The 24432-nt window shown below is 41.9% G+C and overlaps 1 protein-coding gene across 9 annotated transcripts in view; it reads right to left on the minus strand.

Annotated features, from left to right (window-relative positions):
- ephb3b (eph receptor B3b) overlaps nt 1-19127 on the minus strand; it is a 58325-nt gene extending 39198 nt beyond the window's left edge. For 6 of the 9 annotated variants that reach the window (XM_078258790.1, XM_078258785.1, XM_078258788.1 and 3 more), the window contains exon 1: nt 18361-19126. In XM_078258790.1, the coding sequence (XP_078114916.1) occupies nt 18361-18424 (64 nt within the window). In that variant the 5' untranslated portion in view covers nt 18425-19126. Of the gene's footprint in view, nt 1-18360 lie in introns of all 9 variants that reach the window. The other 3 variants (XM_078258792.1, XM_078258786.1, XM_078258791.1) reach the window with 1 other exon arrangement.
- Nucleotides 19128-24432: the final 5305 nt, after the last annotated feature.

Genomic DNA, 24432 nt, shown 5'->3' on the forward strand with positions numbered 1-24432 from the left:
GTGTGTGTGTAGATGTCTACAATGTCCTGTGTATGTGTCTGCCTGAAGTGTCTGTGTTTAACATGCAGCCTGATGGGAACTGTTTTTGCTCATTGCCTTTCTGCAGCCCAGGGAGCCATCGTCTAGTTCACTGCTCTGCTCTCCTCTCCTCTCCTCTCCTCTCCTCTCCTCCACTGCCCCTGTGCCAACCAGGGCGTCCATTCATAACAGCTCGATAGCTCTGGCAACAGACTGTGTAGAAGATAACAGCACAGATTCCTGGACCAGACATACGAAAATGTGATAGCAGCAACTTGTCCTTGGGGAATAATGTGTGAATTTCAATGAAAACATTGAAATTGCTGCCGAGAATGGTGTTTGTTTATGTGTGTGCACTCCCACACTCACTTGTGTGAATGAATGAGTATTTGCCTGTTTGAGTGGAAGCTGCTGATTATCTGAGTGTCTCAGAGGCACTATAAGCATAAACATGCACAAAACCACACACATGCACACATTTCTGTTCAATACAAGGTGGGCAATTGTGCTGTCTGTGCAGTAGGAGAGAGTGTGAGCAGTTAACTCACAGCTCTAATAGCAGGTTTTAAGCAATTCCGTGTGTCAGCAATGGCTGACTCAACAGAGCTCAATCATATGGGAACACAAACCCATACTGTACACTTACATGATGCTAATGCATACACATTATGTATAATACATTATTTAAACAGTAATAACAGCAACACACATACAAATAGAAAATGAGACATGTTATTAAGACACGCACACACACACACACACACACACACACACACACACACACACACACACACACACACACACCACAAATCCTGTTTGTTCACTGGGGGTGTAGCCTAGAAAGAGCTGGAACCGGGCATTGAATAAAAGCTGTGGCTTTTTGAATGGCTGAGCACCACAAGAAAAGGGCTTAGCACCCAGCTTTGCCATTCTGTTTCAATAGCCACTGAGTCTCTCTCACAAACACATGCCCTCTCCCTCTCCCTCTCCCTCTACCATTGTTTCTCTTAATACAGTCTCTCCGAATACTGTCATCTGCCAACATATCAGATCACTTTACAATGCACTTCCAGTGCAGCATGTAATGATTGTGTTGAATCTAATTAAAGATGGCTACTTCCTGTTACACCCGGAACAGCTGCCTGTGCGTCTGCAGCGAGGGGCAAAGTCCCGATGCGGTCCGCATTTTACGCATGCCAGTGGCTTCCAATTACTTTAAAACAGTTTAAAAAATACTGCGGTGGTAGAGACCAAAAGTCTTTTGAGGTTTGCTTGTTTCTTTTCTGCTTCTCCTCGGAAACTTGCACAGACGGGATAAACAAAAAACAGAACCAAAATAGGAGCTGGGGACTACCCTATTAGCGTGGACTCCAGCTAGACATACTAAAAGCCGTCTTTTGGCTCAATGAGCAACCGCTTATGATTAATGAAGATGATGCAGGGTAATTATCAAGTCAATTATCACCGCCAGTCTAGTTAATTTACCAGGTATGCCCTCATTTACCTGTGAGAAAGAAAAAAAGAGGAGGGTGGGAAAAAGGAAAGGAGAGAAAAAATGGCAGATGGGGAATTTTAGCAGATGAGTAATTACACTCTACCCCCATCACCATCACACATACACACACAGCCCCCAATCCCATGTCCTCTCTTTTCAAAAGGAAGGATAAGGAGGACCAGGTGAAAAGCAAACCCTGCGGGCAGACTGGTACTTCTCACATCAGCTCATTTAGTAGACAGAGGGCTTGTTACAGTTTACCTGCCTGCCTAGTCATTAGCCATTCAGGTCAAAGACAGAGAGAACAAAAGGGAGGTTAGGACAGTTAAAGTCAGGAATGCAACCCACCAGGTCAGGGCTCTGCGGGCCTGTGTGACTGAGACACTCGCACACACCCTTTCTCTTACAGCCACGCAAATCCATATACACAAAGATCACATAAAAGCGCACATATCTCTCTCTGTAGCCGCAAAGAAATTGGGGAGTGGCGCTTTATGATAAACAATTAAAATTGTAATGTAGCATGCAACATTGCAAATACAAACAGAAAGAGGAACAATGGCCCAGATGCACTCACACACTAGATGGGCAAGGTAAACTGGGCAGGTTGTCTGGTTTGTCCTTTCTCTTTCCCTCACTAATCCTTTCTTCCTTCCTCTCTCTTCTGTTTCTCTTTTGATTCTATGACGGAGTCTCTCCTTCACACACACCGCTACCATCCCCATCCTTCTTTTTCTCCTCCCTAGGTGTTCGTTTGCTGGCTATAACTAACTAACCAGCTTTGGAGCTGTGAAGTGAAGTAGTTCAAGTTTCGACCCCGCAAAACCTTGGCAGCAGCATTGCTCTCTTGCATGAGATAGATTCTAGATTCTTAATCACCACTGGGTTAATTAATCCCACACTTGGCTGCTATAATAACTTGACTTGTTAGACCTCCTCTGTGCAAATGGACTTCGTCTCTTTAGCAGCTAAAAGCACCAGTAAGTAAAAGAACCAGCCAGGAGACGGGCACAGAGAAAGAGCGTAAGGAGCATCCATAAAAAGCTTAAAACATGGTCATGTCAATGCTAATATCTGCTCCACCATGTACTGTACATTAACATTTAGCCATTTAAAGTACATTTCTGCAAAGTGGCTTCTTGTAAGTGTAGCAGTACTGTAAAATAAGCTCCAGTTTCTTGATTGCCAACATTGCAAAATGATATGAGAAAATGCAAACATCAGCTACAGCATTCTGCCAAAGATGCAACAAAACCTTAATGTGACTCTAAGGGTATGATGCCATTTGAAGGAAATAAACAAAAGCTGAGGAGAAGGAGAAGAAGTTGTTGTATTGCTTAATAATAAATTATTACCATGTTTATTTAAGGTGTTAGTATAATTGCCATAATTAACTGAATCCCTGCTGTGAAGATTGGCAGCGTCTGACCTCCAAAACACAGGTCACATTCTGTACCACACAGATTGCAGAAACCTGGCTGTATAACTTTACAGAACACAGGCGGATTACCTTTATGACACAAAACAATAACTACATTTATATAGCAAACAATACAAAACGTTATTCCAAGATTTTAACAACATGATCTTAATATGACAAAGGGTTGTTTTTGGTTCGTATTCTTATGTTTACTCTTAACAAATAAAAGGGGGAGGGGGGGGGGAGCAGCACACATTTTATTCTTTATATACCACATTTATATATATACAGTATATTGTGGATGAAGACTATTGGAAATGTAAACAAAAAGGTGGATTATAATGACAGTGAATGTTGCAGCCAGACTAAAGCCTGTAGCATTCACACTCTACCTGTTCTCAGCCAAGCTCAGTATTATCTGGTCAATATCATGGTCAGGGATTGGTGAGGTCCCAAACTGTATTACTTATTAATGTATTTAACCTATAAAGAAACCACTCCCGTCATCATGATAGTCACGTCATAGAATCCGCTCTGGGCAATTAAAAGAAATTGACGGATGGACAGACAAGGCTGCTGGGTTCCATATGGCAGGGGGCTTTCAGAGGCCCACTTCAATTACATAAAGACCTCTGCGCATTGGCACGACACACAGAGGACCCCAGACAGCAACACCAGAGCAAGAAGGAATAAATCATACAGCGGTTAGTAACATGCACACATGAACACACATATATGCACATACTCATGCACAGAAACAGACAGACTGGCAAGGATGCAAGTCCCAAAATGCAGAGGGTGAAGCCTCTGCATTTTCAGCATGGGCCGAGATACACACAGACAAACTGAACTTTCTATCTTTCTCTAACACACATACACAAACCTAAACTCATCCTGTCACCATCCTAGTAAGATGGATGTCTAAATAATCACACCATGATTACAGAACCACATGCATCACCGATCCAAGCTCAAGGACCTTCACACACTCCAGCAAGTCCACTAAACCCACGCTAGCTGACTGGCCTAGAGTTTATGCCTCGACTCCTCTTTCATCTGAAGGTGTCCTGTTGTCCTTAATATACCTAAACAGCCGCATAAATCTAAAAGACAGAGGCTGATCGTACACCAGGACAAGGGAGAAGGAAAGGGACACTATCTAAACAGGAAGTGAGGTTGGTTGAAGTTTCATGGTATGGCTGAATGATGTGGATGATACATTAGATTAGGGAGGAATCGGGGAGCTCTGGATTAAATGTCTTTTTTCTTCTAGCTTGTTTTTTCTTAATGGAAGATATAGTTAATGTAGATATTTCTCATTATGTCATGTGTCTACCTCTCCATCCCTCTGTCTTTCTCTTGGGATATGTAGGAGTAATATAGGCTACCCTAGATAATGTATTATTCACCCTTCATTGATGTGTAACTAAAGCTGGCAGTTAGGAGAGAGCAGGGTGTCACCAATAACCCCCACACCACCACTACTACCTACACACACACACACACACACACACACACACACACACACACACACACAGTAGCTCTACCCACAAGGCCGCCATGCACCCATTGATTTATGTGCTGACACACGTTTGCGCACATACATGCACGCACGCACGCACGCACGCATCCACATCCATGTGTGTGTGTTTGTGTGTGTGTGTGTGTGTGTGTGTGTGTGTGTGTGTGTGTGTGTGTGTGTGTGTGTGTGTGTGTGTGTGTGTGTGTGTGTGTGTGTGTGTGTGTGTGTGTGTGAGTCCTGTGGTGTGCCAAACATCCTGGAAAACCAAATGCGGGGTCTGATCGCTCAGGATAAAAAGGCAGGAATCTTGTTTGGCACCAAAGTTGGCCAAGAGAGGTAATAGTTAACTGTTTCATTACGCGCCAAGAAGTTTCCCCACCTACCCACCTGCCTTATTGTAATCCTTATAATACAGCCTCTGGCGAACTTCGCTAGTTAAAAAATAACAACCCCAATGTTTATGCCTAAACTCACCCATTAGCAAGTGTTCAGCTGGGTTCGCTTCTGTTGTGGCATGTGATGATACAATCTGAAGGGAATAAACAACAGCTAGGTGCAAGTTTGCTTTTCTCCCCAACTGGGGACGTGAGAAATTAGATGTTCCAAAAATATCAGAATGTTTCCATGCAACCCAGATGTGTTCAATCTACCTTTGACACACACACACACACACACACACACACACACACACACACACACACACACACACACACTCAAGCCAGACCTCTTGGTGGTCCAAGTGAGCTAGGTGGGGTTGGTAATGCTCCAACCACAGGGTGTGGATCAGCACTGACCTGATTAGTCATCGTCCTGACCCTGAACCAACCAAAGTGGGTAGAATACAAATGAATCCCCAGGGCCGCTGGCCAGTAAATCTGACTCAGGACCAGTGTTTATGGGATTCAAACCGCACCACACAAGGCCACAGCTGATTGGCTTACTGACCCTGAACAGTGACTTCATTGAAAGGAAGGGAAAAAGGCTTTTGGGCAGGGTGTTTGCAGGACTGATTGGTAGTTACAGTAATTATAAGATTGGGGTTTATAGTAATGATGTCATGCTACTGGCATACTTTATTCAAAAGAGGTGTTATGAAGTCAACAGTATACATCCGTTGTTTTTCCTTGTAGCAAGCCCCTGTTTCAAAGAAGATACACATATCAATAAATCATTGCGGCGTCCAAACTGCAAAGCCCTCGCTGCTCTGGGAAAGTGTTAATATTTCACCAATGTGAAGCCTCCCGTTGTCTGTTCCTTCAGGTTCTCTTCCATATCTAATGACTGTCGATGCTCAACACATCCGGGCTGCTCTATTCTTGGGTTAATGAACAGGTGAGAAATTACTTAGACAGACGGAGATAGAAATTGATTTTTTTTAAGTGTTGTCTCATTATCCCATGTGGGGCACTTTAAACAGTACCACAGAAACACAACACCCCACACAACACACAACTTGGGTTGTGTAACGTCAAGGTCATATGGGTGTTATGCTTCCATGCGTGCATTGACAGAATGGGGGTCGGCGGTCTGGATTGAGATTGTATGGATTGTCTGGAAGCTTGGCCATTAGTGAGGTACTAATTAGGGGAGACCAAGTGGTCTCCAGTACCGGTCGAATCCAAGATTCATAAATAAGTAAGTGCAGGGGCAGCTTGGTCGCTTAATTAACAAAGCGTGAAAAAAGGGCATGAATCCCAAGAGGCACAAACCCAATATGGTTGCAAGGGTGGGCAATCGGCAGCGATCCTGTCGATCTTGGTGGCATTGATTGATGGCAAGCCAAATTGAATTTCTAATCATCACCACCGTTTTAGCTCCTGCACCCCTGGGGATTTACAGAGGCCAAAAGTGGCACAGGGGGTAATGCTTTTGTATTCCTTTCCTGACACTAGTGGCACAAACATTGCAACCCCCCAAAACCTCTCTCCCCTGCTCACTTGACCATCCCCATCTGCCCAGGGGTTATCTGACCCCTGTGTGTGTTCTCGCTCATACTTTCATGTCCCTGCCGATTGTTTTCACACTCTAAGCTGTTTGGCTCCCAGACACCTCACGCGACTCCCACTTAGACACCCTCTCGTCGCCCTCCTAAAGCAACATATTGCATTACAGCCCAATGAGGCACTCTTGCCATTCTTTTTTGCAGCCATTCCTTCTGCACTAATCTTTTTTATTGTCTAACCTGACAGGAAAGGACCATGTTTTGTGTAAAATGCCAAGGGCGACATGTTGAAAGAAAAGTTCATGTCAGACCTGTCATGTCAAGAAACAATTTTGGTCAGTGGAATGAGGGGAGATGATGTGCATTTGCAATGCCTTTCAACTGCAGACTTCCCTGTCTACATACACAATAGGGAAAGTCCTCTCGACAGTCAAGACCTTATCAAGTAGTACACAGTAACAAAGGGTCTCTGAGCAGTAAATAGCATCCGTCTCCTAGCTGCTTACTGTCACTGTTGGGAGTTTGCTATCACAAGGACATGAGATAACAGGGAAAGGAAAATAATACTGCAATTAGGACCTACTGTAACTGTGATAAGCTTCGGTCACAGAAGAGAGAACTGAAGAGGGGCAGAGGGCAGAACGATGGCTAAAAAGGATGGGATGAAAGAACAAAGGACAAGAATGACGGTTAAAGAGAGGGGGTGGAGAGATCATAGACTGAGAGCAAGGCTGGGAAAGGGACAAGGCCAAAGAGAGTGACAGGGAGGTGAAGAAAGGGAAGGTAAACAGCATATAAAAGGAGGCTTTGTTTGAGGAGTTTTTCTTTTTTGGTGGAAAGCATTGAACCTTTCGGTTCTTCCTATTTGGCAGGACAGAATACCAAGCTGTCTGGCTAGCACAATACCTTAGAGTTAGTCGTACCTGATAAACCACCACTGCAGTTATAAAACCTCAGACTTCCTCTAACCAAATGGCAATAAAATATATCAATCCATATAAATCAATGGCCATCTGAACCAAAGGCAAACATCGCCATTCTATGAAAAGAAACCAAATGTTAAGAAATGACTCTGTGCTTTGTTCCTGTTGATAACCTAGTTTAACATTGATATATTTGTTTACTCACTCACTGTTTACTCACACTCTGCCTTAAGTTCAACTCTAATTATTTTGTTCCATCTGCCAATGACTCTACCATTCTGACACTAGATTGCATCTTGAAATCATTGCACAATGTTTTCATCGATCTGCACTGGCTTGCTTGTCAGATTCATTAAAAACCCAGCTGGCAGATTCCTTCCAGACTGCATCAAAGCCTCAACCTTTCATCTGGGACCAATGTGAGCGTATGTGTGGACAAGATACAGAGACTGAGTGTTAAGGATATAGTGAAAGGTACTGGTGGAAAGCAATGGATCTCTCTTCCCAGGCACAATCCTGTATCTGGGAGGATGTGGCATGGTGTAGAAGTAGAGACTTGGTTGGTGGCAAGCATCCAAGTCAGGAGATTACAGTTTCTCTGCTTAGATGGATCTCACAATCTCAGAACCTACTGTTCCTCCTGTGTGCCTCCTACCTGTCTTCCTCCACTCCTTTCCCCCCCCCCAACCAAAACACAATCGACCTTGGCTCCCTGCAACCTCTGGCCGGCATAGTTGCTTCTCTCAACACCTTTTGAAATGAACTGGCTGGCCAATAAACAGAATTAAGTGGTTTTTGATAAAGAAAACCCCTCTCTCGCCTCTCTCACTCTGCATGGCCTCACACACACACACAGCTCCAGCTTTGACAGGCTTTAATAACTGATAACCTTTCTGACTTTGACTCTGTAGGTGTGGGAGTGGAGCATGGCGAGAGTTGGACCCACCATACACATCGCTCACCTAGCCAAGCTAGAGGCTCAAACGGGTGGGGCAGTTTATACCTCATGGCCAAGAAGGGGCATCCCTGGAAGCGCATGAGCTTGCACCTGGCTGAAGTCCGCCACCTGCTACCTCCAGTCTTCCCGTGATGTTGCGAGTCCACAGTGCTAACACGCTAGTCTAAGGTCAAAGGAAGGTCGGATACCATGTATAAACTCTAGGAGAACACGTCTTGCCTTCTTGATCTTTTTTTAATCCCTTCTCTCGCTTTCATTTTACACACATACATACACACTGCTACACAGCATCAAAACACCATATTTCTGGGGAACCAAAGCGGATAAGAAATAAGGAGTCTTTGAACTGCCTGGATGTTTCAAGCCCCTTCTTCTCCTCTCGATCTCTGAGCTCCCCTGCTGATTTGTTGAGACGGCGAGAAAGGGGCTGATCGATGGGGTCTGACAGCAATGAAATGAATGGAACCAGCTGATTGATTCATTAGCAGAGGAGTTAGTGGATGTGAATGTGTGCGTGGGTAAAGATTTTGTGGGGACTTGTGTGTGCATGTGTATTGGGCGGAGGTAATGTGTGCCTGCGTGTGTATGGCTATGAGATTAAGCAACTGTCACCATTGATGTGTGTTAAGTGTGTGTATGTGCGTGTGTATGTGCGTTCGTGTGTGTGTGTGTGTGTGTGTGTGTGTGTGTGTGTGTGTGTGTGAAGTTAGAAGGGATTGCCATAGGGTGTGAGAGGGGAAAGGGAAGCTGTTTGGCACAGAGGGAGGTGGTCAACCTATATTGTCCGGTGCTTTCATCTGGCTCATTGCAATTAGTCTTTCACAGCACAAATCCATGTTAAAATCACAGCTAACAACCACCATCTGCACACTGAATATATATTTAAAATGACATGATATATATGAATTATAATTTGTATCCACAGCTAAGTTTGCAGGTGAGTCAAATATAATGAATATACTAGTTGCAGTTGATTGCATCTTACTATCAAAAGGAAGAAACTCTGCTGGAGAACAGATTTTCTTGAAACAGTGGAGCAACAACTCTGTGAACTGACTGAAGCTGATGGCAAACCCACAGGGTGGCCCCCTTCCCTTCCTCTATCTGCTGTTGAGAAAACACATCATGAGTGTATCTGTGTCACACACGCACTACTTTATAGCCCTCCTCCATCTATCACTCTACCAAATGGACAGGTGTTAGGGCAATCTGAAAGACCAAAAGCAACACCTCCACATTTGCTAGATTTCCCCCATGAAATGCTTGCCTTAATAATAGCCAGTAAGGATTTTTGACCTTCCGTTCATTGTCCTCTACATATTGCACTCACTTAAACATAAAGTCACTGTGTCACCGAAACTCCGTTCCAACTTGATCTGAGGTTAAATAAATGCTCCTCACAGCTGGCAGTGCCTCCAGGAGGCTGCAGCGTGGAACCATGGGGATTATGTAAATATCTTGACAAAAGGTCACATGTGATTGGTGCTGCTGCCACCACTGAAATGTGTTGGGCTCACCGAGTTTTGAGCTGTGCAGAAGAGAGTGGGTTTAAGATGTTGAGAGTGAATTTGGTTCACTGTTGATAAGAGAGCAGGGGTCTGGTTAAACCTGCTGCTGTTCTCAAGAAGACAAAAGGGAAAGGGGGGAATATTTAATAGAAGTGGGGAGCCCTCCTCATGCCTGCGGGCCTTTTGAAGTGTAGCTGAAGTGCAGGTGGCAAGTGTTTTTGACACCAGGGATGAGAAGTGGGGCAGAATAAAGTCTGATAACAGCCATCTGCTATAGTGAACAGTAACACTCACACATAGACCCCTTACAAAGTAAAATATACACTGTTCAAAAACTCTTGTTGTCACACATGCATTATGGTTAATTACACTGGACGTTCGAGCCCATCACATCATTCATGAAATCAGCTTTTCTCTTAAAGCAGTTCCTATCATCACACAGACTTACTACAATGTTTGAAAATTAACATTAGCTGATTCCCTGCTCTTGAAGGGAACAAGGCCTGGAGATATGGGCACTGTGCCTCGAAAAGTCTCACCATCACCAGCTATACGTAGTTAAACCCAAAAAGAAATGCCCCTCCCTATTTTCCCCCATCTCTCTTTTCTTCTTATATTTAACAAGACCGGCAAAGGCTCAAACCAGGTGATGTGGCCTTTCTTCCCCTCAAGGCACACTGTTTTACAGCGGCGTCCACTCTCCAGACAGATTTGTAACTGGCAATTTTTTAAAGACAAATATCAAAGATCTCTTTCTGCTTCATTGGCAAAAGTTGTTACAAGAGGCTGTAGCTCGTAAAGAAATGGTGGGAGGAGGCCGTGAAGTCTACTCCCCACAAACTCCACCCTGTGTTCCTTCGAATAGCCCTGCTTCTTCTGTCGCCAAGTGACGAACGGCATAATGGCCGCAGCATGTCCATGCAGGCTCCTAGTCATCTCGCATCAACTGCTCCAGGTCCATCATGCAAAGAGTCTAACTGCCTTGGTCTGTAGGCTGACCTGGTCTGTTTGTGTGAATGTCAATGCATCAACGAGCTGTGGAAAGTTGCACAGTCGGTCCCTCCAAATATACACATCCTCTTTCAGTGTATTTTTATTTGCCACTGGAAAAGGATAACCCCTGGAGCTTGATTGTGTTAGAACAGCTATTGTTGAGAAAGAACAAGACTAGCCTTGGGGAGTAAGCCCTCTCCAAATTCATCCAAACAGACCCCTCCCCATGACCTCTGGATATGGGTCACAGGACGTGGGTTGAGAGTGGGTGGAAAGCACAGCAGGTCCTAACTCACTTTATAATCTGGACATTTTGACACATGGTAATTTCAGCTGCACTTTATGGACATCCGGTGCAGACAGGGCCTATAAAACACTAACTCTGTTGGCCATTAATATTATGTCAAACATTTTATCAGTATTTTGAAAGCCATTAATATTGTTCAGTAAGGACCAAAGAAGGGGAACATCCCTGCCTGAGTCAGCTTAGCAATGTGAAACACCCATCATACACCCACACATGCACACATGCTATAAAATGTTAATCTTCTGGGCATTCCCATGACAAGAAATGAACAGGTTCTGAAGAAGACATTTGATTTTAAAATGGTCCAAAACTTCTAAGCGAAATGTTTTAAGTAAAAGGATTAACTAGAACCTTAGTTCTTATAAATGACAAAGACATATATATCTCTATGCTGACATCGCATGACTATGTCTAATTTAATCCACCTTTGTTAGAGAGGACTAGGCATACCATAACATACTGTACCCCCAGCAATACACACACAAACAATCCCCAAGCCTTAACCTCCCAAACACACTTCTACACACTTCTACCCCCGAGATGTACCACCCTGTGAGTGCAAATTCTCTCTTTCTCTCACTCTCTTTCACTCCATGTGTCTGTGTGTCTCTCTCCCTTGTTCTGCTTGGCTGACTCCAGACACCAGCAGTGTGTCTGTGCAGTGAGCAGGCCCAGACACATTCGCCCTCCCCTGCTTGCTCTCGACAGTAGGTGTCAAAGACTTGCCATCCTACAATGCCCCTCTGTCAGAGTCCAGGATGGACTGCACACACAAATACCATATTCAAAAACAGCAATTCTCCCAAGCTGCATACCCACATACATATTTGGAAATTGTTTGGAAAATATCCTACTACTAATATTGTACTCCAATTTTATGGAATTAACAGAGACAAGTTACAACGTAAATTCAAAACAATCACGTTTCTTTAACTGTAATCGCGATACTCATGTCACAGTTATGTCACATAAACTAAATTTGTGTCATATGAATAGCTGTACTAAACTAATTTGATTATTAGCACTAGTTGTTGCTATAATGCACATATATTACATAGCCACTGACATTTTTATCAATATAAATTGATCTTCAATAAAGTCTCCACAGTACAGTGCTAAAGACTCAAAACCTATTTTAACCCTTGCTGCCTTATTTTCATCGGTCACCCTGCTTCGTCCACTTCCTGGTGTATGAAGGCCCCAGCGGGCCTGACACGGCTGTTGCTTGCCTACATGTGAAATTCCAGCTCGGTGAATCTTTCCCCGCCGCCGTATGAGCCGTGAACCATCAGTCGGTGCACATGAGCACTCCTGCAGGCCCGCTGCATCTGTAAAGTCTGTCAACTCTGCTGCTCTGTGGGTCTCTGATCCAAATCTGCCCCATATCCCAAACACCACCTCACAGCTCTCCCCCTTACCATCCCACCCCAACTCTCAACATGTCGTCATCCACTCCCCCTTCTTCCTGAGCTCCTTACGCCAATCTGAACCTAAGTCACTGTACATCTGTTCAACATGGCTGCTGCCTATGTGACCTAGCGACTGGCTATGCTCTCTGTCGAGGTCAATACACCAGGACACTGTTGAGGGTGATGGGCAATGTCTTTATGGTTTCCTTTATTCATTTATTCTTTGAAATAAGTGCATATATGTGAATGCGAATGTGAATTAAAAAATGAAAATGCACTACCAATAAGAAGCACAGTTTGAAAATATCAGCATGATGGGCGAAAATAATTAGTTGGATTTATTGTTTAATATATATATATAAATATATATATATATATATATATATACAAATAGAGTTGACCAATAATTATAATAATAATAATAATAATAATAATAATAATGATAACAAGAATTTTTCTGCCTTTTTCTATTCATAAATTTATATTTTGTTAAATTATTTACAATTTCCCTGATAACAACATTTATTTCTTTATTTTCTTTTTTGTAAGCCTACATTCTTATTTACAGGCAATAATAACAATAACAATAATAATACTATATTATTATTATTATTAATACTTGTGTTATTATTAATGGAAACCCTTAGTGAATATTGCATGAGAAGCGAAGTCATCGTTCACCCAGCCAATGGGGACACATTGATAAATATCATTATGAATTGCTAATTGCTTACTGCAGGAAGACAACTAGGCAGTCTTCATCATCAAACCTGATTCTGCGGTTTTAGAAAGGCTGAGCAGCTCTGATTCGCTCGATCAATAAGACAGCATCAATTGACACTTTGAACACCTCGTGTTGTGTGTGCGCTTCGTAGCGACAATCTATTTACATCTCTACCAGCAGTATCTTATTTCTTAAATAAATTAAATAGATAGATAGATAGATAGATAGATAGATAGATAGATAGATAGATAGATAGATAGATAGATAGACAGACAGACAGACAGACAGAGATGCCACATCGGGAATGATTAATTAGTAGAATTACCAGATTCACTTTGCTTTTATTTTGCAAATGCACACGCCTCTTTAGCAGGTTGCCACTCGGCCCTTGAATGGTCTGTGTAGGCCTAATAGCCACCACAGAGCAACTAACAGTTCCCTTTGTCACTTCAATTGTGAGCCTAAATACATTTGTTCAGTAATTTGCTTTTGAATGTTATGTAAAAGGGGTAGAGGAGCTCCTGGAGTAAAGTTTAACAAAGCAGCGTCCTGTGTGTGAGTCCTGCTCAGGGCACACATGACTGATGCTTGCGCGGCTCTTAAATAACGTCTGGTGTTATGAAGGCCTTCGGACAGCAAGTGTTCCGGACAAAATGGCCCCGTTACTCCCTTCATCATTCATGTTAATTGAGTTTCAGCAAGATGCAGCTGTCCCAAACCTATAAACAAAGGCCAACATTTGAATTTGTACATGTTTTAATTAATATCAACGAGTAAAAATATCAAACATATAATATAGGCTATTTGAACGTAATTAAGGATGAAAAAATACCTCAGTTAAGCATTTGTACAATTCTTTTAAAATAAAGTAAAATCGCATCACTTCAATTTATGGTTACCCATGTTTTATATTTGTGGTAACGGACTTTACATTGCCTATTTGTCACTTCTGACGAAACATTGTCTATGTGCCCTACATCATATAGCATGTAGTAAAACAGGATGGAATTTTTACTTTTCATTCTTGAATCAACATATTTTCGTATGGGCATTTATTGCTTGTTGATCTTCAACTGGAAATTATAATTTACAAGCCCACTCCCTCACAATTTAGGATTTGCCACTTTAAAGCCAATGTCTGATAATATTAACAATAAAATAATGATAATGGCGAGGGGACCTCCTCTACTAAAGAAAGAGCAGTGGAGAATACATCATGGGAGAGAGTTAGATGAAAAATGTGCCAACTGCAAACAGGCACAGGAAAGCTCCTGTGGAGGTGTGATCTCACCCACATAAAAACATAAACATGTGCGCTTCAAAGGTCCTGGTTGTGCGTAATCACTTCACGAAATGCACCGCCATAAATAGAAAAAAAAACATGGAGTGTGAGTAGGGAACCCTGAGCTGCGACCATAAAAGCCCATTTGTCTCAGTTTAGACAGAAAATAATTCCAGGTGAGAGTTGTTCCACTGGAAGTCGTCGTAAGAGCTTTGGGCTTTTGGCTAAAGTGTAAGCATAACGGGGTTGACGTTTTTGTCATAATAAATACGCGCAAAACCTTTTCACTGAACACAAGTCTATTCATTTGTGGCACCTAAACCGGGACCCGGAGTAGGCCTAAGTTTGTCCACCTGAAACTCCTTTTAATGCTTACATACTGGTAAAGTCTCAACAATAAACCGTAATATTTCGTCTGTCAACAACAGGGATGTTGGAGGCTTACATAAAGACAATAAACTCAGATGCACAGCTGGGTGTACTGACCGATAGCATTCCCGAATATTAGATTAGATTATATTAGATTCAACTTTATTGTCATTGTGCAGAGTACAAGTACAAAGACAGCGAAATGCAGTTTGCGTCCAACCAGAAGTGCAAAAAAGCAGAAAAGTGCAATGCGATATACAAGTATAAACAGGTGGTGCATAGGCAGGACAAAAAATATATTGCAGTGTTATAAGAGCACAATAGATATAGCTATGTAATATGAACAATGTATGAACAACATGTACATATATGTGAATATAATTATGGTTGCCTTTTTCTGTGTTTCCTCCCTCCATCACAAGTCATTTACACCGAGGACTACCCACAGCGCCTGTGCGCTATAGAGGACTGCCAACGACGCAATTTGTCTCCTCAGTACACTGATAGCAGCAGTTCAACAGCCAAGGCCTTTCCTACACTCACTGAGGTCCACTGAATATTCTGACCTCACCAGCATTGCCACAATCTACTTGTCATTTTGACCATAAACATAGCGAATTTCCCTTTCTAATGAGGTCGTGATCCTCAGACAATTAACACATTAAACACATTTGCATATTCCAAAAAGCGGATACAAATAACATAAGATGTGACCCTGATATTTTATTATTTAGAACAGAGCCACAAAACCACCATTAGAAGAATACTAAATCCTGCGCAAAATAACTTTAACCCTGGTTATTCTTTTATGTAAACGCACCCAAACAGTTAAATGAGATAACGTGTAAGCTATTAACAGCTTCAGAATATTATTCAGCATTGATGATTGCAGCCACTGAAAGTTCAGAAACGTGCGAAACCCTGGGTGTATTAGGCAATAGGCCGATAATTAAATAATGGAAAGCAAACTAAATTTACAAGATTGATAGCGTTGAGTCATTAGATGCCAATTCAAGGAGCGGGTGTGAACAAAAAGGAAAAGGAGGGAGAAAAGAGAGGAAAACAACATGAATTCATTAAGAGCATTTCCCCGGGCTGTGTGACCCCGGGACCCGGAGAGACGCACGGTGAGGGCAGGGAAACTTCCACACCAGGCCGCTTGTTTCTCCCTAAATCGCCATAAAGCCAGATATCCAGAGAGAAGACCCAGCAGCGGCCATAAATCACTCGGCTGTATTAAAAGCTTTGGTAAACCCCCAGCCAGGTCAGTCGGGTACAATTTATGGCATCACTTATGTAGGGAATAGATTGTTCTAACGAAATACATCAACGTCAAGCCCGCGCGCAGCCAACTCGCTTGTATTGTCAAGAAAACACCCCTCTCTCTCTCTATTTCTCTTTCTATTTCTCTATTTCTCTCTTTATTTCTCTCTCTCTCTCTCTCTCTCTCTCTCTCTCTCTCTCTCTCTCTCTCTCTCTCTCTCTCTCTCTCTCTCTCTCTCTCTCTCTCTCTCTCTCTCTCTCTTTCTTTCTCTCTGCACAACAAGTATCCTCTCATCCACTCAAGCCATGTGTTTTAAGTCAGACTCCCAGCTGGGGTCCGGTGACCTGCAGGGGTCACTGAGAGGGTCCAGGGGGTCCCTACAGCAAAATAAAGAACTCCAGTTTCAAAATAATTTTGTTCAGTTGAAGATAATGTTAGAAAGTTGTAATTAAAGCCATACCATCCATCTAGGTCTACAGAAAGGGACGGTAATTAATTCAGTACAACAACATCAGACTGCCTCTAAAAGTCAAGTCACTTCTGTATTGGGACTCTTATCATAGCCTTCCTCGGTCACCCCTGTTATTTAGTGGTTTACGGCAAACCTAATCAGATAATCTTTGCACTATTTTCACGCACGAGTGTTTTCTTCACGCCATGGTCGTGGCAGCGAACACAGTAGCTAGTTTAAAAAGCAATTTAGTCCGATTTGATAATTCCACGAAGAGTTCAAGAAGCAGCGTGTAATCTTTACTCAGCACCGACTGTAACGGATGTTTTCTTAAATAAGGGTCAATTCACTGAAATGGAAGTGAGAAATTAGCTTGAATAAATGCACACAGTGTATAGGCTACACACCAAAACATAACCAGCATTTTATATTGTTTATCTTAGTGGTTGTTGTATAAATTGGAGTGAAATAAATTAGCGTTTCCTTTCAGTGCAACGTCTCTCGTCGTTTGAGCTGTAGCTAGGAAATAGGCAGCCCATTCACTGTATGCGTCCTTTTATTTCAAAGCTTGGACACTAAGTATTGTCAAGCAAAGTAAAAATTGCCTTGACACATTATTGGTCTCTTTAACGTCAATGACAGACGCATTTCACATGTTTTGAGAAAAACTCTTAAGGCATTGTGCAGACAGGTCGAGAAACAAGCAGAGAGAGAAAGGCGTTGTGGCCCACTGTCCTACTTTCCTACTGGCATCACAAGCCAAGCGGGAGACTCGCCTGCGCTCCAGCATCCATAGTTCAAGCTTTAGGCCCCTTTCAACCTTATTTCCACTGTTCCTTATTCGTATTTCCCCAAACAGAGCAGAGTGATACATCCCATAATGTAAGAAAGGAATAATAGAAGAGTGGGACACTACCTCGCTGGTGGACAAAAAAATGACAGCTAGAATTTCCCATCGATTAACGCACGGCAAACATCAACACTAAACAGACGGCTTTGTTATTGGAAACAACAGTTATAAAACATAAATGTGAATAATCAGTCGATGTCACTTTAGGAAGAAAAAAAATTAACTGAACGAAAATTGAAGTTACACAGAGATAACAGTTCACTTGACTGTATTTACTGAATTACTTTTTGAGTTTCAAAGCAACTTTGAAAATAGAAAAAATCATGTAGCAGCTTTTGAATATCAAAATAGACGATTATCGGTTTCTTTAAGTGTATACTTTGACCTCAAACTAATAGTCCACATGTCAAAAGGCCGCACACTCATACAGCCCTAAAATACACGCAGCCGACCTTAGGGAAAGTGTCTGGGAGGGAGGGGGGGGGGGGGTCTTGGAGCCGCGAGTCCCCGATGAGATACAGTGTGAAGCTAATTTCCTTTAAGTGACGAAGAAAGCACTAGCTGTCGACAATAGCTGATGAAACAAAAAAAAAAAAAGAATACACAACTACCATTGAAATGGATGAGCTTTCCTTGACGCGCATTACAATTGTGTATTGAAACCTGTACCGGCCACAGCGCTTGGCTGCGTAAAGCCAATAATGCCATTGGTGAGCCCTTAAAACAAGCCAGATGGTCACTTTGGAAATGAGAGGTTAGTTTCAATTCGGGAATAGTAGAAAATTAAGAATTTAGGTAAACAGGAGCCTCACCCGCTGCGGTGCCCAGCCTCTGAGAGGCATGGGTACTGACTCGCTTTATATGGAGGAAAAATACGCTTAAGGCATTCAGCAACGCAACACCAACTGAAGATGAAATTTCTTACCTTCAACGGTGGACACCACAGGCAGCAAGAGGCTGCATAAAAGCAGAAAGTAATCCATTGTCATAAAGCAGTCGGGTCGGACATGTAAATAGACCCACGAGAGAGAGAGAGAGAGAGAGAGAGAGAGAGAGAGAGAAGGGAACACAATCCTGGGTGATTTGACGCTCCACGCACCCAGTCCCGTCCCAGTCCCAGCTGTGTCAAGCCTCCAGAACTAGAGTTACCCCCATTCACCAAAACACGTAAAGGTGAGTGTTCGGAGGAAATAACACCCTTAGTGTAAAATGTGTGAATATAGCAGCCCTTCTCGATTTTCAGTGATCTCCAACGCGCCTTATTAAACCAGAGAAAAGGCAGCGGGCACAAGACTTCCAGTCCCTTCCCCTCGCATTGAGCGAATCAGCTGAAAACAGGTAGTCCAGTCCGCGGTCACCATCCAGAGAAGATTTCCAGCAATATGTCGTTGTTAGTCAATGGGGAGGACAAAATAAATAACAGCCTTCGCGAGGAGATCCAAAGACTTTCTCTGTGGTCAGAGGAGCAGAGGCAGAGATAGCCGCACTTGTGTCAGAGCCATGGTGTACAGTCCCAGCCTGGCATGTGCACACTCACATGCGTCCACGATCAAGTGGTATTCCTGTAAAGAAACAGCCGCGCGGTTTATATAGATTTATTCCCTGAGCGAATTTATCAGCTTTGGCTGCAGTGTGGACCGTCTGCTTCGCTCGGCTTGTGCACTGGAATGAAGCACACGATTGTGGAGGAATAACAGCAGAGTGGAGAGAGAGAGAGAGAGAGAGAGAGAGAGAGAGAGAGAGAGAGAGAGAGAGAGAGAGAGAGAGAGAGCAGGGGGGCGCCAGGAGGAGGGGTTACGGTTGAAGCAGCTGCATTGAAAAAAATGACAATCATTTAGTCTCACATTTAATATCAAAATAAAATCTTTGTCGGTTTAAAAACGAGGGTGCGTTCAGAACATGTTTACGTCTTCCCAGAGTTTCAGCACAATTAAGTCAGCATACAAAACGTTCTTCTCTCCCAGACCCCTGATTTAAAACCTTTCTGTGGCAAAAGTAGTATAATGGGATATGTTTGGAATACTTTGCGCAACATTTTGAATTATATCGTCACTTGAAATGTTTAAGGATTTGCATGACTTAAACTAATGGCTTAATTGTCATGTTGGTAATTTTTTCTTCTTCTATTTTATCTTTCTTTATGCAGCGTGTCACTCCGCCTTTCCCTTGCTGGGACTCCCAGCTTATGTACACACATGGACACACAGCGCCTCCCTGCGGGTCGCTTCGTTTCTAAGCAGTGGGGAAAGGAAGTTTCTGCTGACTTTTTGCTTAGATTAAAACTATTCTCCCTTCAACTGCGTGGCTTCAACAATATTAAACAGAACATTATTAGACAGAAAAAGCTCCGGTGGACACTGAACACCCCCCCCACCCATGATTAAAAAAAGGACCTCGCATTTTTAGAGTTTTTTGTGAGTATGATAGTGACATCATCATATCCAATGCGTTTATATTCTAGACTTCGTTTAAAAAAAAAAAAAAAAAAAAAGATTTGGATGAATAAAATATGCAATTTAAGACTGAAGCAACAATGATATTCTCACGAGAAACATCAAAGTGTTCCACTAATTTCAAATGTAAGAGTCCGTGGCATCAAATCTTTTAAAGAAAAACTGTCCTGGACGCGACGCTTTCACTTGAGCGGAACATAAAACTGCACAGTTATTTAAATCGCTCGTTTGTGTTTATAACAGTGAGACATTTACCTCAGTTGGTCAGGCAAATGACATCAGGCAGTGTTTTTTTCATGCAGGATTATAGACCCGCAATTTACTTTTCCTCTTCCTTGAATATGTTGAAGAAGGACGAATCTGTCACGACCAGGCTTTTACAGCCTTTCTCCTCAATCCCTCTGCCTTTGCAGTCTTTATCAGTAAGTATCAGTAAGTGCTTCGGTCTATTCTCGAAACAGCAGTAAAGACAGTTAGGGAATCATTCAAGAATAATGCATTTCAGTCCAAACGGCAACCTTTTATATTTATTTTTTATTTACAGAAAGTTTGCTTCTGTTTACGGGGTCATCGTGGTGGTTTAAATGGACGGAAATAGCCATTTGGTCACTTAAATAAAATCCTATGATCTGTGGGGAAATTACAGGGCTGTTGACAAAACAAAGCCTATCACAAACAAAGCACATAGGTCATATAGGCACACCCTGATGTATAGGGAATATTTCTATAATATCCGCACTTAGTTAAATGCTGAGTAATACAGTGTCCAATTTGTATTGTTTAATTCAGTAATAACCGACTGATGCATTTAATCAAATCAGACATATAGGCTATATATAACAGAGCTAGTTGACAGGGGCTATGGAAGGCTGAACTAGACACAGTCAGCATTAATACTAGGCTACCATATAGCAGGAGTCAACTACATTATTAATCATGTTGAATATTGATGTGTTCTCTGCTGTATTTGGAGATCAGAAGGAAGTGGAGAGCTACACATAAAGTTATTAGTATTAATGATAATGTAAGGGTTGCAGTTTATCGTCAGGCTGCTTCTCCTTTATTCTGTGTGCAGAGATTAACAATTATGTTGACACAACAGAATTTTTTGCCTGTTCTGCACATATATAAAGAAAAGTTGTTGGTGTGTTATGAGGAAACTAGACCTGTGAAATGTCAAAGTGAAGCCAAATGACTGGTCTGTTAGTGTAAAGTTGAAAGGTGATTGGATGCCATTTCCTGAGAGGTGCAAGCAGACCGATGTAACCATGTGCTCTGCTGTGTGTCTGTGTTTTATGTGTCAGTGTTGCCACCGTCACACTGGCTGGTAATAAATAGTTAAAAAAGGTAATCTTGTGCCTTTTGGCTAATTTGTGTTAACTTATTTTCAGTATTACAGTGATCAGCAGTTTTACTTTTGTCATCACCAAAACTCCCACTTCATCTCATTATTTAGATTTATATTCAAATTATTTTAAAACTTACTTTAACTGACTTTTACCTCTAGTGTGATATAATGTGAAATGGCAGAAATGTTGACTTTCATCAGGAATAACTATTTCCAGTACTTTGGTTTTATTGGTCAAAAACAGATATTTTTAAAGTGAGAATACAACCCAATACAGATTTAATTGAATGAATTTATTTAATGACAGAAATATAACTTTTAAAGAGTTGTTGATGTGTTGTACTTCTGCTTTCAGAGTGTTAAGATTCAGTTGGCTGAAATGTTCCAACACTTGTAGCACTGCTCTAAATCCCATCCCTTCACTTTTTCGTTTTTCTGTTCAGGATTTTGGAGTGACCAGAGAAATAAAATATGAAGAAAAGCTTGGACTCCTGCATGTGAATGAGAAACCTGTTTTCCATCTTGGTGTTACAGGCCGACTTGTCAAAGAGATGTTTTCACTTTGTGCTCCCTCGTGTCTGAGAACTTCTTTTATGTTTGCATAATATGATATATATTTCTTAGAATGACTATAAAGATGACAAGAGGAAGATTTTAGAAGGTTAACTATAAATCCACACTGAGTTATTAATTCCTATTGTGAATAGTTATCAGCTAAGAGACCAAAATCTACCTAGATACCACATGAAAAGAAACATAATGAAAGAATAACCTCTGCTGGTAATATAAACAGTGTATTTACAACATTTCCTTTAAACAATTGCTCTGCTCCTGTGATTATTATTGCGGTTGTTTAATGATATAGCAGCCCAGCATCTAGGATAACACACTGCTAGAAAATGTACTCATTTTATTAACAATAACATTGCTGTATTATCAATGTTGTTCTGATGTTGATATAAGCAGGATAACTAATTTTAACAACAGTACTGTGCTGTAAACAGTGCTTCACTGTTGGTGTCATATACAGACTGCTACTGTGAATATATACAGTACCTTTAGAAATTCAAAAAAATTCATATTCAGAAGACGTGAGACAACTTTTTTTCTGTGGTAAATGATGGATTGATTTTACAGTAAAACAGGATTCAGGATTTTGCTTTTTTACAATGAAAAATTAGATGCTAGATATTTATATGTACATACTTTATTTATTTATTTATTGCCATGGTCAAAATATGTCAGTGCAAAAAATGACTATTTCTTGTATTTTCTATGACCAATTATCAACTTTAGCATTTTTGTCTTGATGTGCTAAAATACTCAGAAACTAGCAGAGAGGAAAAAAAGGCATTGAAGGCTCCCTCAGAATTAGTCAAGGTATTTTGGGGCATAGGGCTCGCGGACATAAAATTTGTCAGATTCCCATAAGAATTCCCGTATAAAGACATAGCCCGTTTGAAAGGAAAATCATTTCATAAGTGAAGCGTCATGGGTAAGATGATCTGTGCCGGCTTCAAAGACTGTCTCATTTGTTGCCAAAACCACCGAAGCCCCAGCTCTCCTGCCTGGTCGCCATTAAAGGGCAACCAGAAGCACACTGAGTTCACGACAGCCACCTCTGTTACTTCTACACGCTTAAGACTGCTCCTAAAAGGAAATGAGGTAGAAAGACTTAAAGGCAACTTTGCTAAGAAAAGAAAACAGATTTTACAGATCTATTGCCGGGAGTCTGTTTCACCTTTAAAGGGTTCTTCCAGAAGACGAGAAAGCAAAAATCTTGGTCTATGCTAAACAAAAGATTACCAGGGGGTAAGTCTCAGAGATTTGCTGAATGCCCCTCTGTTTGCCAATGTCAAAAAGAAGTGCGTCAAACCATAAATATGGGCTTGGTATAAACCAACACACTGGGGTGGGCTTTTTCCAATGACTGTAACGTCCACATTAATAAATCAACAGTTCTGTGCTTCGGTACCTATCGTTTGGTTTTTACTAAACGTTAAGAGCAGGTTTATTTTTCTACATTTTATAGTGTGTGTCATTTGGGTCCGGTGTGACGGTTGAGAGTTTTCTCGTCTATGAATGGCAGCAGTAAAACTTTATATAAAGCCCGTTGACATATAATGACTGTAGCAGGTCAAGATTAGTGCTGAAAACACCCACCAACACACACAGATAGCCTATTTCTGGAGACGATGCATTGATATTTTTTTCCTAGAAGCCATACCGTAACCATTACCCATAACCAAAACATGCCTGACCCTAACCATTGTGCTTACCTTTACCCTATAATCTCCCCAATGAGGACAAGAAGATATTTTAGCTGTTCCTGAATGCAACTGCTTTGAAACCAAATTGTGAACCAATATTGTCCCGAGGCAGTGGTTGATCTGGTTTGGAGTCCACAATTTGTTCCAAATGTGACTTAAAACAAACACACATACACATATACAGCACACAGACACAGAGAAATGGTTCACTAAGTGTTCGTGAGAAGCACCTGGCACACATTAGAAACTTGATAAGTAAAGTGGTAGACATTTTACTGCCATATGGAAATTTCTCAAGCTTACACCTACTGCGCCCTCTCGCCAGACCCTTGCTAACCTCATCCATCCTTCCTCCCACTCATCTCATGCCAGGATATCAGTGTCTCTACTTTCTCTCTTAAAACGCAACACAAACACACATACACACATAGACCCAAGACCTTTTCTGACACACACTTCTCTTTCCCTTCCTCTTTCACAAATCGCAAACACAAACACAGTCACCCCCTCTAGCATGCATAAAATTCTGGCAGAGTTCACACACACCCTAGAGTCCTTATGTCTGGGTATGGTCTAATAGCAGCACTAATGTGATGTGAGTGTGAGGGGATCACTTTACCCCAGCAATATTAAGGGAATGGTGAGCCGCTGGTTATGTTAGAGTGTCTTTTGACATGTGTGTGAGCACTATTAGTATGTCTGTGTCTGTGTCTGTCTGTGTGTGTGTCTGTGTGTGTGTGTGTGTGTGTGTGTGTGTGTGTGTGTGTGTGTGTGTGTGTGTGTGTGTGTGTGTGCGCGTGCTCGTGTGTGTGTGTGTGCGTGCGTGCATGAGTGTGTGTGTGTGTGAACAGGCAAAAAGTACTGGTTGTAGGAGCTGGTGGTGGGAGGCTCTAGAGAATCTCACAAAGGCTCAAAGTTGGAATCCA

Source organism: Sander vitreus, chromosome 9, assembly GCF_031162955.1.
Source record: "Sander vitreus isolate 19-12246 chromosome 9, sanVit1, whole genome shotgun sequence".
Classification (NCBI taxonomy): Eukaryota; Metazoa; Chordata; class Actinopteri; order Perciformes; family Percidae; genus Sander; species Sander vitreus.